We start from the raw sequence: 27,726 nt of genomic DNA on the forward strand, positions 1-27,726 counted from the left end.
TTTATAAATTTTTTTATCATTTCTAAAATTAGCTTAAAGATATGACACTTATAAAAAATTTATTTTTGAGATAATGGCTTTCATCATATCACTCTTATTTTTTAGCTACTATATAATTCATTTTTAATTTGACATGCTTAATTTCTTCTAAAGATTTTTAGTGTTTTTGTTTTATCAATTTATCTAACATTATAAATTCTGATATGAGTTAACATCGTGAGTGTCATGGCTATGACTGTATAAATACCAGCATCTATAATTTGTGTGCCTATGTAATTTAAGATTATTACTACAGCTGCTGAGTGCATATTTTAGATATGCAATAATGGTCAACTGTATAGTCGTTTATATATCATTAAAAATGGAAGATAATCTTTTAGAAATTTAATATCTCACATTAATTTTCTCGATTACTTATCTAGCTTCCATCATGTTATCTAAAAGAAAGCTCTAACTACCATAAAGTTTTATGATTTGGATTGGTCATTTATATTCTCTTCTTCAACAATTGTTAATTTGGTAAGGCCTATAAATTTTTTCTTATTAGTCCATTCTATAAAACATTGTCTAAAATGGTAACAGAGAGTTATATTAGTTTCATGACCTTTTGTTAATGTAAGTTTTAAGAATTATATAGCCTTATATGGTTTTTAAAAACCATTATCAATTGAGGCATATATATTAATCAACCTTTTTTATCAATTGTAATTCTTTAGACGCCAAATTTTTTATATCAGCGAAAATATTTTATACTGTAATAAATAGATTTTGTATTAAAAAATATTATTTTTAGAAATGTCTTTTTATTTTAATGCCAATTTATTTTGTATGCATAATATAATATATGATAAAATATAAAATACAGAAGTAATTTTAGAGTTAGCTAATTTAAAAAAAGTATAATATAGTAATATTAAACCGGCCGGGAAAAAGGGGGCCGAAGGCTCCCAAATTAGAGGGTATGGGGGGCTTCCCCCCCCCCCCCCATAAATTTTTTTTTAGTTGAGCCCCCTGAGATTGTAAAGGCTAGTGACGCCCCTGCGCGAAGAATCACAAATCATGAAATATCAGAGTTTAAATAAAAATATATTAGGTATGGGGATGAGGAGGAATATTAAATAAATATTATTAAATTATGGCCATAATAATGTAGGATTCTCAAGAAAATAAATATTTTTTAAATATTTATGAAAAATAATAATTTTTTTAAATTGAAAGTTATTTTTTTAGTGGACCTTTTCATTTTTATATTTTTGATCCAACTTTAAAGTGAAATTACCAATGCCTGGAAGACAGCCATAATTGGTTGGAATTAAATTTTATCTAAGAATGAAAGTCTAATGCCGTGTTAGGAAGGTTGAAAGGGAAAATAAAAGAAGAAAGCATTGGAAAATTATATAAGGTATCTGGCGAAATTATTTTGAATTGTGAACAGTTTAAAAAATAATTTTAAAACATAAATATAATTTAACCAATAAGTGCTCAATATTTCTCAACACGTTGATTAAAAATTAAATTATCAATTGTTGCCCGAGATATCAAGATAATTATATAGTGCGGGCATATTAAGTATTTTATCCGGGCCACAATTACATTAAATAATTTAAATTGATTTAGTTTTTTTTTCAAAATATCAAGGGAAGGGTGGGGATATTTATTAAATGATTTCTATATTTAATGTATATTTTCATGATGTTAGTAGATTATACATTTATAGGGTTAAATGATTAATAATTTTACAATTCATAGATCGGCCATTTTAGATATCGATTAAAGAAAAACAATTTGTTAATTAATTATTCAAATTTAACGCAAAATTCTAAAAATATTATCTTAAGCGTTAAAAAAATTAATTTGAAAGATGAAAATGAGATTTACATTAAGATATATCATCTGTCATAAAATTAATATATCTCATGACATAATGTCAGTTTTTGATTTATGCAAAAACTAGTATATTAAATTTTAATCAAAACATAAACCATGACTAAAATTATTCCTAAATCTTATAAAAAACAGTCCCTTAAGGACGATGATATAACTCCCGAGGAATTAATAGAAAGAGTTTTGTCTAATAAATCCTCAACATATATGCCACCTTCTAAATTGAAACTGTTACAAAGTCAAATTACTGATAAATCTACGTATGCTGTTTGATTTTAATTTTTAAACTCTTCTTTTTTTTTTTTAATATTAGCTTGGCTTATCAGAGAATGTATTGGATGAATTTAAAGAAAAAAATTAATGGATTGATTAACAAAGTAAATGTCTCAAATGTTGAAGATATTGCCTTGAATCTTCTTGAATATAATCTAATCCGTGGACGTGGTATTATGGTACAATCTTTAATGAGATCACAGGTACTCTCAACCGTCTTTACAAACGTATATGCATGCCTTTTAGCCATAATTAATTCGAAGGTATAAATTTTATTTTTATCCCAATATTCATTTATCAATTATTATATAGCTTCCCATTTTATATTTAAGAAACTATTTTGAATGTAGTAATTAAAATTAATTGTATTTTTCTATCTTTGAGGTTATTATTTAGTGTTATATTAATTTAATAATGGCTCTTTTCTCCTCATAATTTTTATAATTATCCTTATTTATAATGATATATTTATAATCTTTTTAATATATTATCCAGTATGAGATAGATAATGTTAATTTAATGTTGTTTTTTAAACATTAAAAAAATATATTAAATAATTATCCCATATATAGTTTCCACAGATTGGTGAATTACTTGTCAAAAGATTAGTTATTCTCTTTCGAAAAGCTTTTAAACGAAACGATAAAGATGTATCTCTTTCCTCAATTAAGTTTATAGCCCATTTGATTAATCAGAGAGTGGTAATTTTTAGACTATTATATAATTTAATAAATAAGAAAAAAATATAATCTTTTTATAATAAACCACCCCAAAACAAGATTTTTGAAACATTCCTATATTAAACTATATTTCAAATGATATCTCAAACAAATTTAGTATTGCCTTTTTAAGTCCAAAAATTTACTGTCTTAATTTTTAAATCACAAATTATTTTATAAATATTTATGCTAGTCACAATATCATTTGTAGTAAAAATTCTCTTTAAGAAAATTTTTAGCAAAATGTAATTTGTTTTAAAACAAAACAAAATTTCCTTAAAAAGGTTATATTTGTTGACAATGGAAAAATTTATTCAGTGCATTGAACCTTTTATATATAGGATTAGAACAGTAACTAAGAGGAAAGATTATAAATCTTAAATTCAGTTCAGGTTAGGAACCAAAATTTTATAAAAGTTCAGGTTTAAAAACCTCTAATGAAAGGTTTATTAATTATTTGAAAAATAGTTTTATAAATAATTTGTCTTCTATAATAATAGAATATATCTCTATAATTCTCTTTCTATTGAAATCTATATAGATGTGATAGACATTGCTATTGCTTCTAATAGGTATAAGTGAAGTTATCCTTTTTTTTCTTTCTCAAAATGTAAAAAAATATCTTTATTAATTTATTTAATGCCTTTAGAGTTTTTTTTATTGTTCTATCTATTATAAATAGTATGTAATATAGTATATATTTTTCCTTAGTCCAAATTTTACATTAGTAAAAAAATAAATACAAAGGCATCTGGTTTAAATTTGCTTGAGATGAAGGAGTGACCCTTCAAATTATATTATGTGGCATATGCATGCTATCCATGCCTTTATTCTGTGTTAATACTATATTTTCATTTTTAAAATTTTCTTCATTTGTGATGAAAATCCTCTCATCATAATTATTTTAACTTGAACATAAGGAAGTAATTGCCTCAATTACATCCTAAATTTATAGAAGATGATTTTAGTTGTTAATTTTTTCATCTGATGAAAGTAAAAATAAATTAGTTTTTCTAAGTATGCTTTTTTATTTGTTTGCTATATATTTTATAATATAAGTTAAATAATTAGTAAAATTCAGGTTGAGCTTAATATGCTAAATTGGAGATGACAATAAAATAAATGAAACAAACGTATTTTTTAAATTTATACAATATAATAAATAGTTATAATTTATAGAACATTTAAAAGACATAAACCTATCTTTAACGATGCTTTTAATTTTTTGAATAAAAGTAGTTCAGGTTCAAAAATTAACAAATTAGATTGGTTTAATTTTCAAGGCTTGGCTTGGTTTGACTCACTGTGATAAATCAAAATTTAATTTTATGGAGTTGTTTCTACTTATTCTCCTTTAGGAGCTTAAGTAAGGGGCTTTAATCTTTGCACACAGAGGTAACTGCAGCTTGCCCATAAATTTGTGGATGGACTTTTCTCTATGGGATTTGAGAGAATCTAAGCGTAGCTTTTCTATTTCATTTAGCGAAAAGGGTGATGTGCTTACAATCCTGTTATATATTTAAAGTAAAAAAAAAAGAATGGAGACTACACGTTTTTTAAATTTTGTTAAATAAAAATATGAATTTTATAAACAATTATTAATATTTATATAAAATATGCTATCTATTTATTTGAGTAAATTAAAAAAAAAATTAAAAACTTATATAATAATGAACACTTGTAAGTTTCATCTATTTCCTTCTCTAAAATTTGATCGTTTTATTTTATTGGAAATCATTTCAATGAAGATTTCTTGTATTCTTTTTAAAAATTCTTATAGAAAATTTTAAGGGCTACAACTTAATATCTAAGTAGAATAAATATTTATCAAATAATTTGAGAAAGATCAAGATATTTTCCTTTTGGACTTTAAAACGTATCTGTTAAACTATTCTTTTATTATTTAGTTTAGATAATTTTAGATCATATATAACTCATACCAAATTTCATTCATTTTAAAAAGGGTTCTCCTATAACACTAGGCGATTAAACATGGAATCATTCTTATTCTTTATAAATCATAGATCTTATTTCACAAATTTTAATAATTCTATAATAATAAAAATATCAATTATGAAACTATATAAAATGTTAATATATAAAAAAAATATTGTTTATAGGCTCATGAAATATTGGCTTTGGATATACTTACCATATTATTGGAGAATCCCACTGATGACTCCATAGAAGTTGCGATAGCTTTTTTAAAAGAATGTGGTCTCAAGATGAAAGATATAGCACCTCAAGGACTTAGACGTAATTTAAAACACAATGCACTTTGCTATTGAAAACTATAAATATATCATTTTATTTTATGAACTAAGGGTAGCAAGAATTTTAATCATAGATATATTGATACTTAAAGGATACCTTAAATTTATGCTCATATCACTGACTGATACTATGGTTGTATAAATATTTTTTATAGAAAAAAACAATTTTATTTATATTTTTTTTCAAATTGTTATTTAATAATGTGTTAGAGATGTACCAATTACAATTCTTTACCAGTATTGGATCTTTACCTTATCAGTTCTGGTACCAAATCTTATAAAAAATTGACAGAATCTAATTTTTTTATTTATCTAGAGATAATTTTAACTGTAAATACCTTGTTTTTTTTTAAATTTTGCATTAAATTTAAACAAGAATACCAAATAATTTTTTTTTATTTATAAATCTTCATTTTTAAATATAAAATTCTTTAATATATTTACCAGCCAAATTTGGCCAGAGAAGATTCTTGTCCGGGAAAAGATCCTGGAATTTCAGATGTAAAATATTCAGTTAACTATTTCCATTGAAAAACGAAAATTGTATTGAATTAAAATATTTATTTTTGCCAAATTTCATTAAAAAAATTGGTTAAAATGATGAATATGACAATGCCACCCTTCTTATTTAAATTATTATTAAATTTATAGTAAAGCAGAGTGTTAGCCAATGAAAATCAGCTAAAGCTCAACTTTAGCCAATCAAAATCAGGTAACCTTATTCAATCAAAATCGGATTAAGCTTAGTATTAACCAATCAAACTCTGCTTAGGTTTAGTCTTAGTCGGTCAAAATCGGCTTGAGCTTATCCTTTACAAAATAAATCCGCTCAGGCTTTAGCCTTGCCAAAAAAATCAGCTTAGGATTAGCTGATTAACCATCTATACGTCTCACTAAACTGGAGGCCTTGATTTTTATTAACCTCATGTGTGTATAAAACAAAATTGTGGTAAAGATTAGAGAATAGATTGAAATAGAAGATAATATAAGAACTGTTGGCAAGCAGTAATAAACTAGATTTTGAAAGACCCTGTTATCTATAAATATAAGGTTGCATTGCTAAGAATATGAATGAATAATTTTAATATCGCTTTATTGCATGATCCAACATAATTATAAAATATTAAGATTTAAAAATTAAAAATAAGTAAAAATTTACAATAAATTGAAAAATTAAAATTAAAAAAATTAAAAAAGAATCCTTTCCAAAAAATTGAAAAGTGAATTATACACAAAATCTCAAATATATATATGTATCTTTCCTTTTAAAATTTTAATCTTCGAAATATCCTCATTTACATAGTCTATAATATATGAAGTTAAGTTATATAGTAATAATTCTTCTCATTTGAATAAGACATTTTTTGTTTAAATGTATTTATCTTAATATTACAGCAATGTGCTCATGATTACCCTTGTCATTTCTTCTCTTATTAAATAATGCTTTGATATTCTCTTGCAACACCTTTACCAATAATTTTTTAACTGATTTCCTGACCCGACCAGTTAGAATTTTACAAAAAGTCAGGTCCGGCCTGGACCCTTTACTAATTTTAGGTTGTGTACTTTTCCTTATATATATATTTAATATTGATTATTTACATTCTTACCTTTATAATGTTTTATTTAATTTCTTTACTATGATATGAAATGCAAGAAAATAAATAATAACTTTAATAAAAGAAGAGAAAACAATATTTTTCTATTATATAATTTTAGGTTTTTTAAATATTTTCTAAGCCTTCAATTTTTTTAATTTTTTTTAGCACGGCCTTTGACTTGTGGGGCTCTTGCTCAGGCCAAAAAAAGTGAATTTTCAGAATACACTAGAAAAGAATTGATAAAATAAATGATTAAATATAATTTTGGATTTGTATTTGATATAAATAATATTATTTTAAATAATATAAATTGTCCCGATTATCGTTAGTATGGTATTATCAGTAATAATTAAAAGTGGTTGCTTTAGTATCGATTCATCTATGATCTCAATCAAATTACTTATTTTGCATTTATTTAATTATTAAATTTGAACTTCTTTTACGTTGTTTTAATTTGAGCCTAAAGTGTTGTATTGTATCTGTTATTTAAAAAGGCTAAAAGTTCTAAAAAACTAGTTACTTTATTATATTTTATTTTATATTAAATTTTGAAGTTATAAGTGATCAGCTTCGGACAATTTTGCACGAAAGTCTTATAGCAGATAGAACCCAAACATTAATCGACACCTATTTCCAGATTTATAAAGACAATTTTAAGGTACATAAAATGTTCAATAATTCGCCAAAATGAGAGATTGCATTATTTTTGTTATTTTTATTATTAAAAATAGTGCCTGTTATATAGAGTACATGGAAATATTTTTTTTAAAAAATCATTTATTTATTTAATTTATTTACATTTTTTTTGGTTGGAGCGCAAATTAGAAAAATTAATAAATATATTAATGTTCTTAGTATTTTCAATTAGAGGTCGCTGGACAACTTATACAGAATTATTTTACGAGCCGGGCCAGGCAAAAAATTTAAGGGTACGCGCCGACCTCTACTTTAAATGGCCATTATAATAAAAAAAAAACGAAAATCATATGTTCTTTTACTTTTGTTCTCTTGCGTTTGTTATACGTTTTAGAGTGTTTAATAATATTTTAAAATTAATATACTACTTTATTAATCTTCGAATTTCTTCGTATTTAGCTATTAAAATAACAAAAATGAATCATAAATAATGAGGATATTATTACATGTGATTTATTTGAACCAAGGATTATCCCTCTATGCTAGAAGAATTGAATTTGATTGAAGAGGAAGACCAATTTACCCACATGGTAACTCTGGACGAAGATATCGACACCCAAGATTTGTTGAGTAAGAGTGAATATCCTTCTTTTGCTATAACCATACAAAAAAATAAATATAATTTATATAAGCTTGGCGGTAGTGTTGTTAAACGACTCGTTTTGAGCCGATTTTTAAAACCGGCTAACTCAATATTTCCTCCAGAAAAATATTACGCAAGCCTGAAGATTTTGCTCATAGAAGGAACAAAGGTCTAGACATATATTATCGAAATCTCGAGGCTTAGGAAATATTATTCTGGCTACAATATTGAGTTAGCCGTTTTAAAAAATCGGCTCAAAACGAGCCGCTTTATAACACTTATGTTTTAAAACATTAGCATCATAATATTTACGTAATATATAAATTCAATAAAATAAACATCCTTATTATTTTCTTTAACACAAAAAGATGTCTTCAAATTCGACAAAAATTTTGAAACGGCTGAAAATAAATATGAAGAAATTAAAAAAGAAATTTTACCCGGTTCAAATGACGAAGATAGCGGGACCTCCGGAGATGAGGACGGTTCAGGAACTGAAGAAAAAGAAAGTAAATTTAACTTGGATTTGGGATAAAAATATATGGGGGAGGGGAATATCAAATATCGTCAGCTGATTAGTTTATATATTTTGACAAATTGTTATTATGCAAAAAAAAATTCATACACTAAAAATCTTCCTTGCTATAGCTTCTTTTTTTTGCAAATAATAAGGTTAAAATTAATATAAACTAAGCAATTATAGATATTATACATTTTTCCAAAATAGATTTTATTTGTAAGCTAGTTTACCAGGAGTATTCTATCATATACAAACAGCTATTGTCTTCTCTCCCTTACTCCTATAGATAGGTTAGTATCACTCGCGTCTTTAGCTTTTTAAACTAGAGAGGGATCATTTTTTAAAATTTCCCAAAAATAAAAAAAGGGTAATTATATCTAAAATGACTCAAAAATCTTTAAAAAAGGTAATTTTTATCTAAAATTTGCAAAAAAAAATATCCACCTTATAAATTTTTTTAAGGATGCTCGCCAAAATTGTCGGGGGACTTGCTCACCTCTGTGCCCTTGCAGGAGCCGACAGTTTACTTTTTAAATTTAGAAAAATAAATTGAAAAAAAAATTATTTTATAAATTTTTTGGGCATTTTATGATTATAGCATGTACTCATAAAGAAAAATTAGCCACTGATGTTCATAAAATTTAGAAAATACATTACTTTATATAAAAAAAATTGAGATGGTAATGCGACATCTTAGGAAAAATCGATAAAAACTGAAAAAATAGCTTTAATTTGCTTTTTATAAATTTTTTTTTACCTATTCCTTAAGCTATAAAGCCGATAGGAGGTCAAAATATATCCTGTCGTTCACAAAAAGTCAATATTGCTTTCCCACCCAACTGCTAAAGCTGATAAATAAATTCCAAATAAATTATAATTCTATGGTTTGTTCCTCTAGTGGAACTATTTCAAAATTATTTAGCATTTTTTTTAAAAATGATCTAAAACACTACATGATATTTCGACGACTATAATATAATGATTCTTACGATATCATTTATGTAAATATAAAAATCAAAAGAGACATCATAAATTTATAATTTTTTTGTTCATAGTGTAAGTATATAAAGATTAGGAAAATATAAGTTTTGATTACTTATATTTTTTTGAGATACACAATAGAGGGTTGATGCTCTTAAATGCTAATAACCGATTTATATTTTTTAGTGTTATAATCGAGAGGGTATTTGCTTTGTTTCCATGGCTAAATACGCTTAAATCTTTTCTTCTAGCCAACACTATCACCTCAGCCTAATAAAGCTCAACTTTGAAGAGAGTTGAAATAGATTATTTGTGTCTCAATACCAAACTGGTTTTCTTCGGCATGCACCTGTAAATTGAACCTAATTGGCATATTTATAGCTAATAGATAGTATTGAATAAAATTTATATATTAAAATAAAGATTAGATATTTTGTCAGGATCTGAAACTTAGAACGGAATACTTTTTTTTTATTCCCTATTGTTTAACTCAGGGATGCAAACACGGCAAAAATTTTTGCCCAGGTTAGGTTTAAGGTAAAAAATAAATAGGTGGGTTCGGTTCAGGGAAATATTTTCAAAACCGGGTTTGGTTCCGTGTTTAGCTCAGTTTTAAGAATTTTTGAATTGGTAAAAAAAACATTTATATTTAAATCATAATTAAAAAACTAGACACAAATTTGGTATAAAAAATACATTTTTTAATTTTATTTTATAGGCAAAATATAGTTAAAAACAAAAGTTTACAAAAACTGCCTCACATCTTTGTTCAACAATTTTTAAGTTAGATTTTGAGGATTCTTTAAATTAACAATATCCAATATTTTAATTTTACTTGACTTGTTCACTTAATTTCATTTTCCTAAAAATAAATGGCGTATATGAATTTAATTGTTTACAATTTATTAACACTCCAATAGGAATCTTTGAGAATAAATTTTAAAAATGGCGTAAATGAATCAAGTTGTTTAAAATTAATTAGCACAACACTTTATTGGAAATTTGAAAACATTATAAAATTTCACTTAATATATGATTTTCAGAGTTGTAAACGCTCCTTTTTTAAAAGTAGCCCGCTCCCGCTCCTACCTTCTCAAGAGGAGCTAGCTCCCGCTTTCGCTACTACATTTTTAAAAGGAGCTAGCTCCCCCTTTAAGTAACGAAGTGCCACTCCATAACCGCTTCTTTGATTTTCATTTTTTTTAGAAGGTATACGAAACATTATTTATATTAAATGATCTATCAAAATATTTATAACCTTTTATTAAGCATTTAAAAGTAATAAATTTTCTAAATTAGAATCTAACAAACATCCACGCCTCTCCCCTAAAACTTTTTTTGCAATACTAATAGGCGCTCCTAAGGAGCACTAGAGGGAACAAGGTACTGTATTTTATAAAGATATCTTTTAATTAAGGGAATTTCTCAAAAATAGTAATTTCGGTATCATTATTTAAAAAATATTTGCCCAATATAATTTTCTTCCTGATGATCAATTTCATGGAATCCAAAAAAATCTTTCAAATCATTTTGTATTTAAAAGAAAGATTTTTTACTTTAAGATACTTTTTTAGATTGAAGATGCTCACTTTTGAAAATTAAATAGTTTTATTTAAACACAAAAGGCATTTTGCCCTTTTGTTAGATCATTTGGATTAACATCTTTTTAGAAATTTAAAATATTTTTTGTATGATGGAAATTCGATTTCTTCAGTTATGATCTCTAAATCCATAATATCTCTATTTTTTGTTATATTTCTATAAAATGAATATTAATATGACTTACATGATTTTCCAAAAATTTTCAATATAAAAAGGAAAAACTTGATGTTTATATTTAAAATGGTTAGATGAATAATCAGTATAAAACTCGGCTAAACATTTAAAAATGTATAAATTTAAATAAAATAAAATTTCATTTTTATTGAATTTTAATTAACAAATATTATTAATATTTATAAAATAATTTAATTTATACATTAAATTTAAAGGAGCGGTGGGAGCGCCTCTCCTTAACAACTGATGATTTTAAACAATGCATTCAACCTGGTTGAACACCCAGGTTCAAATAAAATTCCCGGGTTCGGCTCGGGGTTTTGAAAAATTTTATAAACGGGGTACAGTTTCGGTTCGCGTTAAAAAATTTTTTTTAAAAACCCGGTTTTCTTCTCCGGATTTAGGTTTGGTTCGAAAATTAATAATTCAACTGATTTTATTCCCCAATTAAAAAAAATAATTTAAAAAAATAGATGTTAAAAGCCCTTATAATTAGAAAAGCTCGTTAACTTCTCAATGTATTTTTTAAAAATAATATTATTATTTTTTGAATTTATTTTTTATTAAAATTATTTTTAGAAGTGATCGTGGACAATACGGAGACAAATTTGGTAGCGTTTCGTCGTACCATTTATCTAACAATTCATTCGTCACTTTCGCACGATGAATGTGCACACAAATTAATGAAAATGGAAATAAGGCCGGGACTAGAGGTTTCCTTATACTTTTATACAAATTTTCTTATATATTTTTTGTTAATAATTTTGACATAATTAAATATATGTTATGGAAGTTGGAAATCGTATATTTAATAAATAAATTTTAAAATATTTGTTTTTATAAAGCTTTTCGAAGATAAAATATATAGTATGTAGTGATATATGCAATAAACCTTTCCTACAGTGAACTAACTCGCTTCTAAATTTTTTTTTAAAAATATTTTAAATGGTGCTGGGTGTGAGCTTAATATGATCATTATAATGAACATTCACTATATCGAAGTTCTCGACCATAATCATTTGCTTGCTGAGACTCATTGTCGTAGCTTAGCTATGATTAGCAGAGTTGTTAAAAGATACTTTTTAAATGGATCTAGATACAGATACATCGTCTAAAATAATATCTAGATACCGATATTTTATTCAAAAATCTATCTAGATACAGATACCACATTTTTATCTAGATCCTTTAACAACTCTGATGATTAGTGTTGTTAAATGGCTCGATTTAGCCTATTTTAAATTCAGATTTTAGCCAAAATAATATAAACTTCGAGTTTCGTTAATAGATGCCCACGACCTTTTGCCACCTAGAAGCAAAATCTTTCGACTTGCGTAATAATTTTTGGCTAAAATATTGGGTTAGCCTTTTTAAAACGAGCGGTTTAACATCACTAGCTCTCGTAATTCATGTAAGATAAGATGACTTCTCAAAATGAAATAGCTATTTATTTATTTTTTTCTTTTTAGCAAATATATCACAGATTTCCCCTTTTATCTTCCTTATCAAACACTGCCCAACTCAAAAATACTTCCCAAATAATTTAAAAAATGTCACGAAATTTTATGATGTGCTAATAAAACAAATCTGTTATTACTAAATCATTTTTAATCATTACAGATTAATCACCATTGTTATATTTGCAGGAAGAATTGGCAGCAATGATATTGGATTGTTGTGCACAAGAGAGAACTTATAAAAAGTTTTTTGGACTCCTGGCTGAAGTAAAAAATTAAATTTTTTTTAAAAATGTATAGTAATGTTTTCGTATTCTCCAAATGGGTCATTCCTTCACGATTCTCCGACCCATTATGATTTAATGAAATTTTTTATACACACTAAAGTGAACATAACTAAATTAAGGTTCAAATTTTAGCATCCCAAGCTCTTTTATTTTGAGGAATGGGTCAACTTTGAAAAATAACTTATTTTTACACTGATGGAAAAATATTTTTTACTTTTCATTTTTTTTAATGTGACTATTTATTCAATCTCATTTTAAAATATAAAATTCTTGTAAAAAGTACCGAGTTCCTATTTTAAGCAAACGCCACTACAACTATTTTCTATCTTTATAAAAAATTGAGTGCCAATCCCTTTCATAGGGAAAATTGATAAAAGCAAAAAAAAATTGCTCTTTTTTAGTCAATAGATATCATATGTAATTGATTGTTAAATTATTATTTATTATGATATTTTTTATAATTATAAAGATTCTATAAATATATTTTTGCTGAATTTTTAAAATTGAAAAAAAAATATTGTTGTATTTTAGTTATCAATTTTTATCTTAAAAGCGAAAACTTATATATATAAATTGGTCTTAGTGACATGCATAAAATAAATTTTTATAAAATTCAGAGAAACTCATTATTTTTTTTGTAAGGATTTTGAACTTTAAAAAGGGGTTAAATGGACCACCACATTATAAAAAAAATTAAAAATGTTGTTAAAATCATTATTGATAATGCTGTATTAGTAAATATTTAATTGGATGGTAATCTAGGTCATTTTATACTTTGACCCCCCCCCCCCCCCAATGGTATTTTGGCTGGTCAACTCCAGCTATCCATACCCATCTTTATTTTTCCTTGTATACTATCATTATTAATTAAAACATAACTGGGGGGGGGGGTTCTTGGAAACGACTGCAGGATAATATCGAAAAAGTCTTGATTAACCATTGTATCTTCGTGATCTCCGCTATAAGTATATGTGTCGAGGTTTGGCCTAAGGATTCTCCAATTACATTTATATCTAACAGTCCTATGTCATTGCATACTAACCTTTATCCATTCCCGGTGAGCGCGATCAGCTATGTTTGTTCTGTAGCTAGACATAAAACAGATTGGTAGTCCTTGAGAAGGGGGGGGGGAGAGAACTCACGAGAGCATCGTCTGCTAGGACTGTTTTCAGGTAGACGAGTTGAATAGCTCACGGCGGTTCAACGTGTATGAAGAATTGAGCCATAGTAGAGGGCAAAGATCTTATACAGTCCAGTGACTGTATATACGTAATGATTTAAGACGCCTAGAATCTCCAGGGCTACAATGCGATCGAATTCTTGACGTTGGGTGGAATGTCAATAAAAGATCTATAGACAGAAATCTAACCTCCTTTCTTTGTCAACCTTCACCGTTTTAAATGAATCAATCGTTATTCTTAGATATATGATGACCTAATTAAGATGGAAGAATGTTTTTGCCCTAATCGTCCAAGGAAAGTGTAAAGTTCACATCTTCAAGACGATATCAGATTTAAGATTCGCGGGAAGGGAAATGTCATGTGACTTACAATAATGGTTGGTCAGAGTAGATGCTTATCCTATCGGATTTGCATGGCAAGGAGAATTGAAGACATGCGAGATTGGATTATTTTAAATTAATAAGGGATATCATAGGTTTTTCATTTTCAGTTTGTGGGAAGCTAAAAGATCTTCATATTTTATGAGGAGCAGAAAGGCTTGATAAGCAGGAACGGCTGTTGAAAGCTATTTGAAATTGAACAAGGTACTCAAATGAGTTAGATATTAGTATTCTTAGAATTAATAGGAAGAGGGAAATTGAGGTAGGATGAGATGTGGTTCAAGAACATATTTTCGATTATTTTGGGGATGGATTAGATTTCTGAGGGATCCCCTGCTACACCATAAATTGTAAGATAGTTCATACTTTTATTTGATTTTTATGATTCCACTTTGGATCCCTACGCAAAAAGGCTGGGTAAGATTATTTTATTTAAAAAAAATATAAATATTTGAATAGCTATCGTAAATATGATTAGTTAATTCCAGGAATAATTCACAAAAAGCAGGGACAAAATGATCCCTCTTTACTGTGCAAAATGCGTTTTTAAAGTTTAGTTTTATTATTAACTGTTATCTTCCCATATTCTGGCTTAATACAATAATTATCAGTCTAGGGTTATAAAATTTTTATTTTATATAATTGGTTCCTTATCTAACTGTATTAAAAAAAAATTTTAAACAGAGGTTTTGTAAGGTGCTTCCCCAGTACCAAGAAGTATATCAAAAAATTTTCTTCCAATCCTATGAAACCGTTCACAGACTCGAGGGAGCCAAGATTAAAAATATGGCCAGATTCTTCGCCCATCTTTTCGATTCCGATGCTATCTCATGGAAGGTTTGTCAGATTATAAATTTAATTTTTTTTTTCTTCAAATTTTGTGTGGCAAAATATCGGAATTTGGAACCCGGATTAAATAAAAAAAATATCTTGGTTCTGAATTTTTTTCAAAATGCGGTTTTGGTTAAGGTTTATACTGAAAATTTTAAAAATGAGTATCACCATCTTGCATATTTAAATTTAAACTTTAATTTTTTATGGAATCGCCTAAATATTAAAATTAACTGAATTCCTCATCATTAATTTTTCTATTATAACTTATATCTTATTTATATTTAAAGCATGAATCAATTCTAAATTTTTAGATTTTTTAAATTATCAAAAGTTTATATTTTTTTTATTTATCATTCTCTTCTCTTCTCTTCTCTTCTCTTCTCTTCTCTTCTCTTCTCTTCTCTTCTCTTCTCTTCTCTTCTCTTCTCTTCTCTTCTCTTCTCTTCTCTTCTCTTCTCTTCTCTTCTCTTCTCTTCTCTTCTCTTCTCTTCTCTTCTCTTCTCTTCTCTTCTCTTCTCTTCTCTTCTCTTCTCTTCTCTTCTCTTCTCTTCTCTTCTCTTCTCTTCTCTTCTCTTCTCTTCTCTTCTCTTCTCTTCTCTTCTCTTCTCTTCTCTTCTCTTCTCTTCTCTTCTCTTCTCTTCTCTTCTATTCTCTTTTTTTTTAAACTTTAGAACATGATTATTTGTTTATACTAAATAAAATTAGCCAACAAGTACATTTTAAAAATAAAAATAAATTTTTTAAAAAAAGAAGAATAATTATAAGTTTTTATCATCATACTAGAACGGGCTTTTTCATTGCTATTTTTTGTTTAATAGGAGATTGATAGGATTATTGGGATTAATGTGGTATTCACGAATATGTAGGATTATTTTAAGGCTTTTCCTTCTTCTCTCAATTCCTAATATCTTGCTACAAGGGGTAAAAATGTCGGTGCGCTTGAAATCCTAGTGCCTTTGTCCCATGGGATCAGTGTATATCAATCGGGTCGAGTCTTAATAATTGAAGAATATTGTTCTATCAAACAATGCTTGAATGTTTAGCTCTATATGATACTTTATGGATAATTTTACTAATTAATATCTATTAAAAAGACAATGAAGAGGATGTCTTAATTTTTGATCAACTTGTGTCCCACATTGAGATATTTTCATCCTCAGCCCCACTGCTTATCTAAATTCGGTGATCATATTGTTTTGCGTAGATAGGTCTATAGCCATTCATAACCTATCTATCCATAACCAATGAACGGATGCTTATAAGCGGCTCTGTATCGTTGTTCAAGAATAAATTGTCAAGGAAGGGCCACTCGATGGCTACATCCCAATACTTTTGGGAACGGGATGTGGGATAATATGTTTCCTTTGATATTCTTGCCGATCAGTTAAGTAATTTTCAATTAGTTTAATTAGATTTAATACGAGTTCTTGGTTACTAATGATACATGATATGCATGATTCAATTGATATGTTTAAGGAGAGCGTAGACCGTCCTCCAAACTTTTTTAGGAAGTATAATTCGTAACCATGTATGAACTATAAGAATTTCTTTAACAAAAAAATGCAGATGGAAACCTTTAAATACAATTACGGCTTCTTGCCGACCCAACTAAAAATTGTTGCCCCTTATATTTTATTTGTTTGTGAATAGATTTTTATTAATAGTATAGTTTATATTAAAATAAACTATATTATATAGTAATCTTGGAAAAAATTAAATTTGAATTTAATTTTTTGACTTTAACCTGAATTGTTCTTTCAATGCAAGACAGTTTATAAACTGCACTTAAAATATTATATATATATGTAAACTATACTTTTAATAATATATTATGTGACAAAAAATACTAATATAATAAATCTTTTTACTCTAGTTTGGTAATTATTTTTAGTCTGTTAAAAAATTGGCTAAACCTAGTTTTAGCTAATTTCTTAAAAATATAGCAGCTTTAACTTGAGACAAACTAATAATATACATTAAAATGCCTTAATGTTAACCGATTTTCTCCACCACGCTGCTGTAGATTGAGCCGAATTAGTCGGCATTTAACCATTACCCTACTATACTTTTTACTATAAAAAAAAAATTATTGTTCAAACATACAAAACATGGGGAAAAAATATCATTTAAAACTAATTTTTTTTTAACACAATTTAACAAAATGAGCAAATCATAAAATGATTGTGTTTGTGCTAAGAATTTGAAAGAAATATTTGTAGATTAAATTTAAGATGATTGTAATAATGAATAACTAAATGTTGCCCCTAACGCGTTTTTCCCCATCCCCAGTTAGTTATAAGTAGTGTTGTTAATCGACTTTGTCTAGTCGACTTAGCCGAAAACTGGAGTCAAGTTTTGGGTCGAACTCGAGTTGTGGGGCGAATAGTTTTACGAACTTAGTCGACTAGAGGACGAATAGTTCTATGAACTTGAGTCGTCGACTAGAGGACGAATAGTTTTATGAACTTGAGTCGTCGACTAGTGGACGAATAGTTCTTATGAACTTGAGTTGTCGACTAGGGGACGAATAGTTCTTTGAACTTGAGTTATCGACTAGTGGACGAATAGTTCTTTGAACTTGAGTTGTCGACTAGTGGACGAATAGTTCCATGAACTTGAGTCGTCGATTAGTGGACGAATAGTTCTCTATGAACTTGAGTATACTAAAGGACGAAGATTTTAAATTAGTTATTATTAATAAATCCAACTTGAGTCGTTATACCAAATATAATATACTTGATAGTGATCTGCATCGGGCCTAATCTATCAAGCCCAGCCCGGCTCGGCCCGAACCCGAAATGTTTTTGAAAAAGTTTTGCCGACCCGGCCCGAACCCGAAATTTTTTGAAAAAGTTTTGCCGACCCGGCCCGAACCCGAAATTTTTTTTAAAAAAATTTACAGACCCGGCCCGAATTATTTAAATATATAAAGTCATTTTTATAATTACTCAAAATAAAAGACATATATTATATGTCGTTTAGTTTCAATATATAAAATCAAATATTTTTATTTTACATAAAAAATATTCAATATAAAATTGATACATTTAGATATGTTAAAAAAAATTTCCAAGATCCGACCCGACCCTCACGATTTTTTTTTGAAAATATTAGGCCTGGCCCGGCCCGAAATCGACTATTTTAAAAAGAATTAAGTCTAAGCCCGTTCAGGCCTAACTTTGCAGATCTCTAATACTTGAGTCGATTAGACGAATAGTTCTATGAACTTGAGTCGATTAGACGAATAGTTCTATGAACTTGAGTCGTAGAGGACGAAGATTTGTAATTAGTTATTATTAATTAATAAAACATTTGTTGTTTTTTTTTCTTTAGACTTCCAACTTGAGTCGTGAACACGAGTTATATACTTATGTCGACTAGAGAACGAATAAATTATTGGGAATGGGGAAGATCTTGATTTAAATTTAGTCTAGAATTTTTAATATATTTTTTTAAAGCTTTTATCAGAATTGTGAACAAACATTATAACAATTTAATATAATATAGCGAAGCGATACACTTTATACCAACAAGATGTTTATTATAAAAATCGCGAAGGGGGTGGGGGTGTTAGTGCTTAAAACCTATTATTCATACTGTGATGTATATTGCCGACTTTTTTTTAGATAAGCCAGAGCTCTATTATGTCAAGAAAAACATTGGTTTTAATGTAGACCTTTTTTTTTTATCGGGATAATTTTTTATCCCAAGAAAATAATTTATGCCTGAAAATTTTATTTTCAATAATATAATTTGAATTTATTTTTGGTTTCTTCGAAACACTCCCTTTTCCTCTTTTTAATAATATATTATTTGTTTTCATGGTACTTAAATAAGATTTGTATTTTTTATTTTAATTAAAAATTATTAGTAACCCCCCCCCCCTCCCATACTTCAATAATAACCAATCCCTCTCCTTGTTTCTTTGGCTAATGATAATGCACGGTAAGCGTGCACTATTTTTTTCATGCTTTTCATAAATTAACAAGCACGCCAAAATACGTCATATATTTATTTTTATGTGAATAAATAAATAAAATTACGAAAGCTCTCGTTTATAAATGTTCTTTTTATAATTATTTTATTTGAATAACAGAAATAATCAAAATGGATATTCATAAATTTTAAAAGTATATTGTATTTATATAGTTATACAATAATGATTTTATATTTAAAATTTAATAAAACAGGTTATTTCTTTTATTTCTCAATAATCTGAAGAGTTAATATTATCCTTGAAAATGAAATATTAGCCAATACTTTTATATAGCCAAGTATTTTTATTAAATTAAATGTTGTCTATTTAAATTATAAGAATATTCTTTGATAGAGTATAATATAGTGAGTCTTTAAATTAAAAATACTATGCTTTATTTGATATCATCTCTATTCAAGAATGTTTATGATATAAATATTAGCAAAAACCTAATAATGTTATATTAATTTTTTTCCAGCCCATTAATTTTTTTTTACCTTGTCTAGGCCATATAAATATTTTAAGATGTTGCTCAGCCTAGCTTATAGCAGATCTCTAATATGAATTTTTTTTTAAAAAAGCTTATATCATACTAGATTCTTATGGATGCGCATCAAAGCAAATTTGATCTTTTTGATTTAGACAATATAACTTCTACAAGTCAATTAAATTTAGAGGTAACAATATTTTTAAGAATATATTTACTATTGATTTGAAATGTAATTATTTAAAGTTTTAACCTAAAATTTTTATCTATATATATATATATTCTATATCTATTTAATAGGTTCGAGCTCAATTTGAATCATTTAATGATTTGCAGGAAGCTATAAATAGATATGAGGATATAGTATATACAAATTACCATATAGCGACATGTACTAAACTTACCAATTTTGATCAAAAAATTATTCATACAATGATTTATTAATACATACGTTATGTCTGCATTCATGGTGGAAGAAAATTTAAAAGTCTTGGGAAAGGAAAACGACTTACCCAAACATTGCAAAAAAATTGCCAAAATAGTTTCTCAGTTAAGCACATAATAAAATAAAAAAGACATATGCTTGAGGTTACAAAAATGAATTCTGGTCATAATCATGATTTGGGTATATATTTTTATCAAATGTAATACCATTTTATTTTTAATTTAGATTCTAATTTATTCAAACGCTTACTGAAGCATCGAAAAATTACTGAAGAATCAAGAGCTATCATTATTAAATGTTTAGATCAAACAGATCTATACCATTCAATCTTCTATATTCAAAAATATGCCTACATGGTAATAAAATAGATTCTAAATATCCACAATTACAGTTTGAGGGCAATACTGTTAAAGTTGAATTTCCTTCATCATGGGATGTTGATAATTTTAGCTGATCTAATATCCTTTTAAATGTAGCATTAGTCAATATTTTTTGATATTTGTATTCTTCACTAATTTGAGGATAACTAATTTGAGGATAACTAATTTGAGGATAACTAATTATATAGAATTTTTTAAAATTGATAATTATTTTATGATTCTTTTCCTCATTTGAAGTATCTCTACATATATTCAAATTTTTGGAAAAATTTATTGAATTTGAATGTTTTTTTATCAGGGCTTTGAGGACCCTATTCATACTCTCTGTCCTATTATTTGTATAAGTTGTTTTACATCGTCATGCATAAGACCACTCATGTCGAATTGGATGCCAATTGTTATTAAAATATATTTCCACATCTGGAAAATTTAGGGCCATTAATGAATTATAAATTTCCCAATGAAGCACTTCTGTTTTTGTGTAGATCATTTTTTTCAAAACATTTAACACAACCTTTACCTGGGTAGAATTTATATTTCTCTTTTTAACGGTTATTTCTCTCATAAATGTTTGTTGTACATGGAATGTACATATTTCAAGTGAGGCCATAGGAAAGGCTTCTCTATAAGCATGTCTATCAGCGAAGTCCTTATCTGCGATTATTACTTTAATTTTATTATTATTATCATTATATTATTTAAATAAATCACACATATAACTATTAAATAATTTTCAGACTTTACAACCCAGATGGCAGCAAATCTTGTTTGCTCTTTTCCATCAATAACGAAGAGAGTAAAGACTGGCATTTGATAATGATTTAATTTGTAGGTTGCATCAACCATGAGAATTTCTGGAAATTCATTAAAATATTGCCTCATATTGGGTGTTTGATGATATATCCCCTGAAGGGCATTGTTTTTAGAAATTTTTTAATAAGTTGAAAACATCCAGGAGCTCAGAGTCCCCTGGTTGATATAATATTTTCTTTTTTATATTGTATAAATTTCGATTTGTTGTGTAAACTCCTTTTTGTTGGAGGTCATATTTTATTTTAGGAATTGAGGCATCATATTCTAAACATTTAATGATGACAGCTCTTGATTCTCAGTAATTTTACGCTGCTTCGGTAAGCGTTTGAATAAATTAGAATTTAAATTAATTATAAAATGGTATTCATTTGATAAAAATATATACCCAAATCATGATTATGACCAGAATTCATTTTTGTAACCTCAAGCATATGTCTTTTTTCTTTTATTATGTGCTTAACTGATAAACTATTTTTGCAATGTTTGGGTAAGTCGTTTTCCTTTCCCACGACTTTTAAATTTTCTTCCACCATGAATGCAGACATAACGTATGTATTTATAAAGCATTGTATGAATAATTTTTTGATCAAAATTGGTAAGTTTAGTACATGTCGCTATATGGTAATTTGTATATATTATATTCTCATATCTATTTATAGCTTCCTGCAAATCATTAAATGATTCAAATTGAGCCCCAACCTATTAAATAGATATAGAATATATATATATATAGATAAAAATTTTAGGTTAAAACTTTAAATAATTACATTTCAAATCAATAGTAAATATATTCTTTACCTCTAAATTTATTTGACTTGTAGAAGTTATATTGTCTTAATCAAAAAGATCAAATTTGCTTTGATGCGCATCCATAAGAATCTAGTATGATATAAGCTTTATAAAAAAATATTCATATTAGAGATCTGCTATAAGCTAGGCTGAGCACCATCTTAAAATATTCAAGGTAAAAAAAATTTAATGGGCTGGAAATTAATATAACATTATTAGGTTTTTGCTAATATTTATATCATAAACATTCTTGAATAGAGATGATATCAAATAAAGCATAGTATTTTTAATTTAAAGACTCACTATATTTTACTCTATCAAAGAATATAGACAACATTTAATTTAATAAAAATATTTGGCTATATAAAAGTATTGGCTAATATCTAATTTTCAAGGATAATATTAACTCTTTAGATTATTGAGAAATAAAAGAAATAACCTGTTTAATTAAATTTTAAATCATTATTGTAACTATATAAATATAATATACTTTTAAAATTTATGAGTATCCATTTTGATTATTTCTGTTATTCAAATAAAATAATTATAAAACGAACATTTATAAACGAGAGCTTTCGTAATTTTATTTATTTATTTACATAAAAATAAATATGACGTATTTTGGCGTGCTTGTTAATTTATAAAAAACATGAAAAAAATAGTCCACGCGTACCGTGCATTATTACTAGCCTGTTTCTTTCTCCCAAAATAAATCTATCTCTTTCAAAATAAATTTTGGGCTATTTTAAAAAAGTTATAAAAATTTTCTTGTTTTATTCACCATTAACAATATTTATTTATTAAAAAAATTTTTTTTTATTTATAAATAAATTTTTGATATGTTCAAAACGATTTATATTTTTTAATAAAAAAAGAATAGTAAATAAACCATATATTAAAATTGCACATATACAGTAATAATATGATTGGTTATTGTTGTAACACATTTCCATAATGTGAAAAAACATTCTTATATTGTTAAATAACTTTCCATAATTATTGTAAAAACATTTTGATAAACTTTTTAAAAAAAATATTTTTGATATATTTTTTTTAATAATAAGAGTTTTTGAACTTTAATGAAGATTAACGTCAAAGTTATGAATCGAATAATTTTTTTATGTTTTGGACCGGGGAAAATGAGAATTTTTAAAAAAAATTTCTAAGATTTTCACAATAACATTTTTTTAAATGCATTATAAATTTTATTAAATTTTAATTAAAAACGCGTTTAATTTGGTCTATATTAGCTCAGCCTATTTTTTAAATTTAGTAAATGTTCTCTCGCAATTACCTCCGCAAATGACAAAATAATGTATTCATATGTCAAAAATAAATTAATGTATACTCTTTTGTGCATATTGTAACTTGTAATGATTTCATACACGCCTATTAAACACCAATTACATTTATTATCAAATATTGTGATATTCCATCTTCTTCAATTAACTCCTCAATGATATCATCGTCCATTTCATTTAATTCTGCTACTAAATCTTTGAATATACTGGTAAATGAACACAATTCGTTATATAATTTAACGCTCAATTTATTTGCGAATTGTGCCAGTTTTTCCAAGGCATTTTCAGAAACCTTTACTATTTATTTCATCAAAATGCCTCATTTAAATTTTTTAACAGGTCCACTCGCACTTTTTAAAATCAATTGTCATCTTTCTACGATACATATTTACTGAAATTTTAATTTAACATGTTTACAATATCTATTTTTACCCATTTGCTTTAAAAAAATTCCAAAATAATTTTGGCAATTGTCACTTTTTTATGGTACATAATCACTGTTTAAAAAATAACGATGACAAATACCAGTGCATTAATAATAGTAAGTCAGAGCATTATAAATAAAAGAAGCTATAAATAACTTACCCTCCCATAATTTTAATATCTATTAAATGTTATTATTATATATATTGGAGTCAACCCTAGAAGTCTTGGTCGAAAAAAATGATCAGGATAATGGGTGAGGTGGAAAAAAAACCCAAACTTTAGATCTTCCTTTAAAAAACGACCCATATTTTGGATCGGATCCAACTGAGTCGAAAAAACGACACAACTATTAGTTTTCAATTCGACTTAAGTATATAACTCGTATAACGACTCAAGTTGGAAGTCTAAAGTTAAAGAAAAATGTTTTATAAATAACTAATGTAAAATCTCCGTCCTTAAGTCGACTCAAGTTCATAGAACTATTCGTCCTCTAGTCGACTCAAAAATATAATTTGTATTCACAACTCAAATTGGATGTGTAAAGTAAAAAAATGTAAATAACAGAACAAATATCTTAAATAATAATAACTAATTTGAAATATTAGCACTCTAGTCGACTCAAATTGACGACTCAAATCATAGAACTATTCGTCCTCTAGTCTACTCAATTATATAATTTGTATTCACGACTCATAAAAGTCTAAAGTAAAAAAATGTAAAATACAAAAAATATCTTAATTAATAATAATAAATCTGAAATATTCGTCCTCTAATCAACTCAAGTTCATAAAATATTCGTAACTCGAGTTCACGACTTGAGTTTGAGTTAGTCGACATATTCGACTAACGACTCTGAGTCAGAGTCGGATGAACTCGACTTTTTAACAACACTAGTTATAAGCAATATAAAAATTTGGGCAATATTTTATAACATAATATAAAACTTTCTTCTAAGATAAATTTCACAAAATTTTAAACAATATAAATAAAAATAATTAGTTATAAATTTAATTATTTTTTTTTAGAAATGATTTCGGTTACTGTAAATAAAATAAAATTTTAAGAGAATGTTCCGACTTTATGTATATTTGGGGAAGAAATAAAAGGAACTTTCTTTTTAATATGGTTTTTGATTCCACGAGAGAAGCTTTTATTAAAAATTAATTATTCGATAGGCTTTTGAATGCGTTAATCTGACGAGTCCTGACACGACCTCCTCCAGTCGCATACTCATAAAATGTATATTTCAAGAATTGGCCGAATTTATGGGAATGGAAAAATTGAAAGAAAGATTATCTGATCCGTATGAAAATTATTAATTTTTATTATCATCATTGTTTTTAAAAAAATCACGATTTCCTAATAGCTAACCCGATCTTTTTTTGACATCAGCATATTATTTTTTTTGAAAATGAAGGAAGTGTTAGTTCTATTTTTTTTAATTAAACATTAGAGGGGCGAATAAGTGACGGCAAAAAGAAGCTAAGATGCTATGGTTCTTATGGTTACAAGAAAGAAAAATATATAGTTTATACAATCTTCTCATGCCTTTTAGATTATTGGATTCCAGTTTTCAAGGTCTCTTCCCCACGGATGACCCACAAAACACGATTATGGCTATCAATTTTTTTACCACCATTGGTCTCGGGCCTATCACGTAAAATTTTTTATTTTTTTTTCTATGTAATTATTTTTTATGCTTTTCTTTGGGGGGATAACTCTCCTCTCATTTTCAGAATCACCATTGATGAAACCCATTCTGGTGTCATTATTTAATCCCTTTTATCTTAGGAGATTAAAGGCATTCATTTGAACTATAAATAGCCTGAGTTGATTATTTCGATCCTTAAGCCTTACACTTTTTTAGACGAATTAAAATTTATTGACTCTAAATTGAGCCATGAATTAGATTGGTGAATTATCTATTTGTTTTTTTTTAAATATAACGCTACATATAATAGGAATTAGAGATTGGTTCGTGAAGATTTTTTAAACGGTTTTGCGTAAAATAATTTTGCAAGTTTCCCACAGCCCCTAATAATTTTATATGAAGGAAAAATATATAAATTTGCCTAATTATATAAAAATTGGGAAATTATGATGGGCCTTGAATAATATTGCACAAATTGTCTGGCCCAGCCTGAAAAATATTTAGCACAAGTTGCCTGGCTTACGCTGTTTGGCCAGGTCATGCAAATCGCTGAAAAGAATATAATGTTTTTAGTTTCTGTACATCTTTAATTTTTTATTACTTTCGAGAATATTTACGTAGGCTCTAGGTCGGGATAGCATAATTAACCTTGATTTGGAGCTAGTGTTGTTAAATGGCTCTATTTTTATAAACGACTTACCCAATATTTAAGCAAAAAATATTACGCAACTCTAGAGATTTTGTTCATAAGGCAGAAAGGTTTGGGCATCTAATAACAAAATCTAGAAGTTTGCTTAATATTATTTTGCTAAAATTTAAAATTGATTAAATCGAGCCGTTTAATAGTCGGCGCAGCTTTAAGCTTTTTAATAACGCTAACTCCTATCATCCTAACAATAAAAATCAAGATTATTACGATTATGAATTATCAAGATTTTTTGAACTATCTATTTATTAAATAAAAACTTTTCTTTCCTCTTGCAGCATATGTTTAGAATTAGAACTAAGGCTCGAACCATCAGTGATACCAAAATATATCGTTGTTTTTAATTTTTATTGATTTTGTATTTTTTTTTGTTTAATTTAAAAAAATGTTTAAAAGAATAAACCTTAGTTTATCAAAAATTACCAACAATCCCTTCATTTATTATTTTAAAAATAATGCCTTACCTCTCTTGCAAAGTATACATTTCGATACATTAATTTTTTTTAAAATCATATATGGGCAGAGAAAATCTAAGACAACATTTAGCCTCCCTCAAGGAGGAACAAAAGAAGCTCAACCAGCTGAAAGAAGAACAATCTCTCCTCGAGGCTGCCGCCTTGCAAGCAATAGCTTCGGAATCTGACACTCAATCATCCTCGACTGAAAGTGAGAATGAGTCTCAATTAGTATCCTCAATTTTAAATTCTGGCAATCGTCGGAATATAAAATCTTCCCGACATAAAAATTCGAAGAAAGTCGATAGGGTAGATGAAAAATCTTCTCGAAAACATATGCCAGAGCCACATTGCCGCGACAATAATGCGGCACTCCCGAAATTAGTTGGAAGGTATAAAAGTGCACATTTGCCATTTTTTAAAAAATATTTAAATATTTCCATTCTATTTATTAGGCAATTTTTATATTATAAATATTTATTAAAATAATTCTTTAACACATAATGTTTATTGTAAATTGTAAATTTTGTAAAATTGAATAAGCTAATCTTAAAATATTAAATTCGGCTGCTATATCAATTCCATTAGGTAATTTTTTGTCAGACAGAGCGATTCAATTTTTTGATATTTATTAATAAACATGTTGAAATTCTTTTTTAAATATATAATATAACTTTTTTTTTCTTTGTTTAGGAAAGAGAAAGATGTAGATAGGCATAGGGGCAAGAAGTCGAAAAGGGTTTCTTCTAAGGATAAGATCACAAAACAGGCTAAAAGTTCTAAGAAAAGAAAATAAATTTTAATGTATATATATATGACATATTTTATATATGAAATTAAATCGATATTTAT

General features: G+C 26.9%; 1 protein-coding gene across 1 annotated transcript; it reads left to right on the forward strand.

Annotated features, from left to right (window-relative positions):
• The first annotated feature begins 1,949 nt into the window (after positions 1-1,949).
• Positions 1,950-27,690, forward strand: LOC135923580 (pre-mRNA-splicing factor CWC22 homolog). Its single transcript, XM_065458410.1, has 14 exons — positions 1,950-2,144; positions 2,198-2,420; positions 2,730-2,858; positions 4,997-5,132; positions 7,305-7,408; positions 7,914-8,016; positions 8,398-8,538; positions 11,886-12,019; positions 12,953-13,030; positions 15,296-15,448; positions 25,238-25,365; positions 25,618-25,719; positions 26,943-27,266; positions 27,568-27,690. The coding sequence occupies exons 1-14, from the start codon at positions 1,984-1,986 to the stop codon at positions 27,668-27,670; spliced, it is 2,019 nt and encodes a 672-aa protein (XP_065314482.1). The 5' UTR covers positions 1,950-1,983; the 3' UTR covers positions 27,671-27,690.
• Positions 27,691-27,726: the final 36 nt, after the last annotated feature.

This window comes from Gordionus sp. m RMFG-2023, chromosome 2 (genome assembly GCF_954871325.1).
Source record: "Gordionus sp. m RMFG-2023 chromosome 2, tfGorSpeb1-WG-v2, whole genome shotgun sequence".
NCBI classification, from domain to species: Eukaryota; Metazoa; Nematomorpha; class Gordioida; order Chordodea; family Parachordodidae; genus Gordionus; species Gordionus sp. m RMFG-2023.